Here is a 2,101-nt window from a genome sequence, read left to right on the forward strand (position 1 = left end):
CTTGCCAGGGATCAGGGCACATCCCTGCCAGCACCGGCAACGCCTCCGCCACACGTGACCCGGGCTAGACTATTCCCAGCCAGGCACTGCCCCAGGCACAGTCCTGCCGCAGGATCCAGCCAGGCCTGAGGTGGCAGCAGCCGGCAGGTAGGACATCCAGGACCACAGGGACCCTCTGTCAGCCATGGGAACGGATGACGTGGTCAGGGAGGAGCTGGGCAGCCTCCATGGCATGCCCCTCTACAAGTGCTTCATTGAAGGCTGGCCAGAGGTGGAGGCTTTCCAAGCCCGGCCAGATGACCTGCTCATTGCCACCTACCCCAAATCGGGTGAGTTACCCTCGGGAAGGGTGCAGGGGGGTATGGGGTGATGCCAGCCCTTGCAAACACTGTACCTGTGCTGCAGGCACAACATGGCTGAGTGAGATCCTGGACATGATCTACCAGGATGGAGATGTGCAGAAATGCCGGCGAGATGCCATCTTCAACCGGGTGCCTTTCCTGGAATTGAAGGCACCCAAGATACCGAGCGGTGAGGCCCCTGGTCTGGCTACTCCCCTGGGGTGCGTGGGAAGGAGTTGCTGGGGCTCACACTGCTAAACCCCCTGTCCTACAGGTGTTGAACAGCTGGAGAGAACCCCATCCCCACGGCTGGTGAAGACCCATCTCCCAGTCCAGCTCCTCCCAACCTCCTTCCGGGACAAGGGCTGCAAGGTAACGCTGCAGGACGCTCGGGACCGGGCGGTTCCGAGTCCTGTCTGGGTGGCTGGGAGTGGGCACCACTCTGCACCCCCCAACTACATCCTTGGCTGTCCCCAGGTCATCTACGTGGCCCGCAACCCCAAGGATGTTGTCATCTCCTACTACTACTTCTACCAGATGGCCAAGATGCACCCTGACCCTGGCACGCTGGGCGAGTTCATAGAGAGCTTCATGAATGGCAAAGGTGAGGGCTGAGCCCTAGGGTGCCCACCCCAAAATGCTGGTGAGGATGGTGTACCCCACCGCTCCGCTTTTTGGCTAACTCTTTGACCACATCCTGCAGTGGCCTACGGGTCCTGGTACGATCACGTGCGGGGTTGGTGGGAGAAGAAGCAGGAGAAGCAGCTCCTCTACCTCTTCTATGAGGACATGAAGAAGGTGAGGGGGCGATGGAGGGGAAGGCACTCCAGTTACCCCTCACAGCCTTTTTGGCAGCCTCTCAATGTCAGTCACCCTGCAGGACCTGCGGCGGGATGTGCAGAAGATCCTGCAGTTCCTGGGTAAGAAAGTGTCAGAGGAGACACTGGCAAAGATCATCCACCACACCTCCTTCCAGGAGATGAAGAAGAACCCTGCTGCCAACTATGAGACCATACCCACTGCCCTGATGGACCACAGCCTCTCCCCCTTCCTCCGGAAAGGTGAGATTTGGCCAGCGATGCAGGGCTTGAGAGGAGTGTCTCTGGGCTGTATTGTATCCATGGCTGCAAATATTTTGGGGATGTCGGGATTTGCCCCATTTGCTTTTTTGCTCCCAGGGATCTCGGGGGACTGGAAGAACCACTTCACTGTGGCCCAGAACGAGCGCTTTGACCAGCACTACTGTAAGCATATGGCGGGCTCTGACCTCCACTTCCAGATAGAGGTGTAAGGGCCTCATCTACCTTCTCAATGGGGGCTCTGCTTCTCCCTGCTCCCCCAGCAGGGAGGATGGGTCTGGATGGAGCATCCTTGTGCCAAATCGCTTTCTCCCCACAATAAATTGGGATAACTGGAGAGTGAGTTATTGTCTGCGAGGAAAAGCGAGAAAGCCGAACTCCCCAAATCTCAGCCATCAGCTGGGGGCACCCCTATGCTCGGGAGGGTGGGCATGTGTGGTGGATTTTTAGCTGGTTGTGGTTGGGCATCACCTCAGGTCGCCCCAGCCCCACCCTACCAAAGCTCCTGGAGGGACCAAAGGTTGGCTAAGAGTGGAAAAACCCCAAAGTGCCAGTGAACCTGCTGTCCCTGCAGCTCTTTTGTGCGCAGGAGCTTTTGTGACTCTGAGTTGTGGCAAGAGTCCACAAGAGCGGGCGGTGGTGGGGCTGGCCCCAGGCTCCCTGGCCCAGTTGGAGCTGGTC

The 2,101-nt window shown here is 58.5% G+C and overlaps 1 protein-coding gene across 1 annotated transcript; it reads left to right on the forward strand.

The window, feature by feature from the left end:
- Positions 1-184: 184 nt before the first annotated feature.
- Positions 185-1,632, forward strand: LOC104267296 (sulfotransferase 1 family member D1-like). Its single transcript, XM_009871880.1, has 7 exons — positions 185-329; positions 406-531; positions 616-713; positions 819-945; positions 1,045-1,139; positions 1,222-1,402; positions 1,520-1,632. Exons 1-7 carry the CDS (start codon positions 185-187, stop codon positions 1,630-1,632), a joined length of 885 nt encoding a protein of 294 aa, XP_009870182.1.
- Positions 1,633-2,101: the final 469 nt, after the last annotated feature.

Source organism: Apaloderma vittatum, unplaced genomic scaffold, assembly GCF_000703405.1.
Source record: "Apaloderma vittatum isolate BGI_N311 unplaced genomic scaffold, ASM70340v1 scaffold32116, whole genome shotgun sequence".
Classification (NCBI taxonomy): Eukaryota; Metazoa; Chordata; class Aves; order Trogoniformes; family Trogonidae; genus Apaloderma; species Apaloderma vittatum.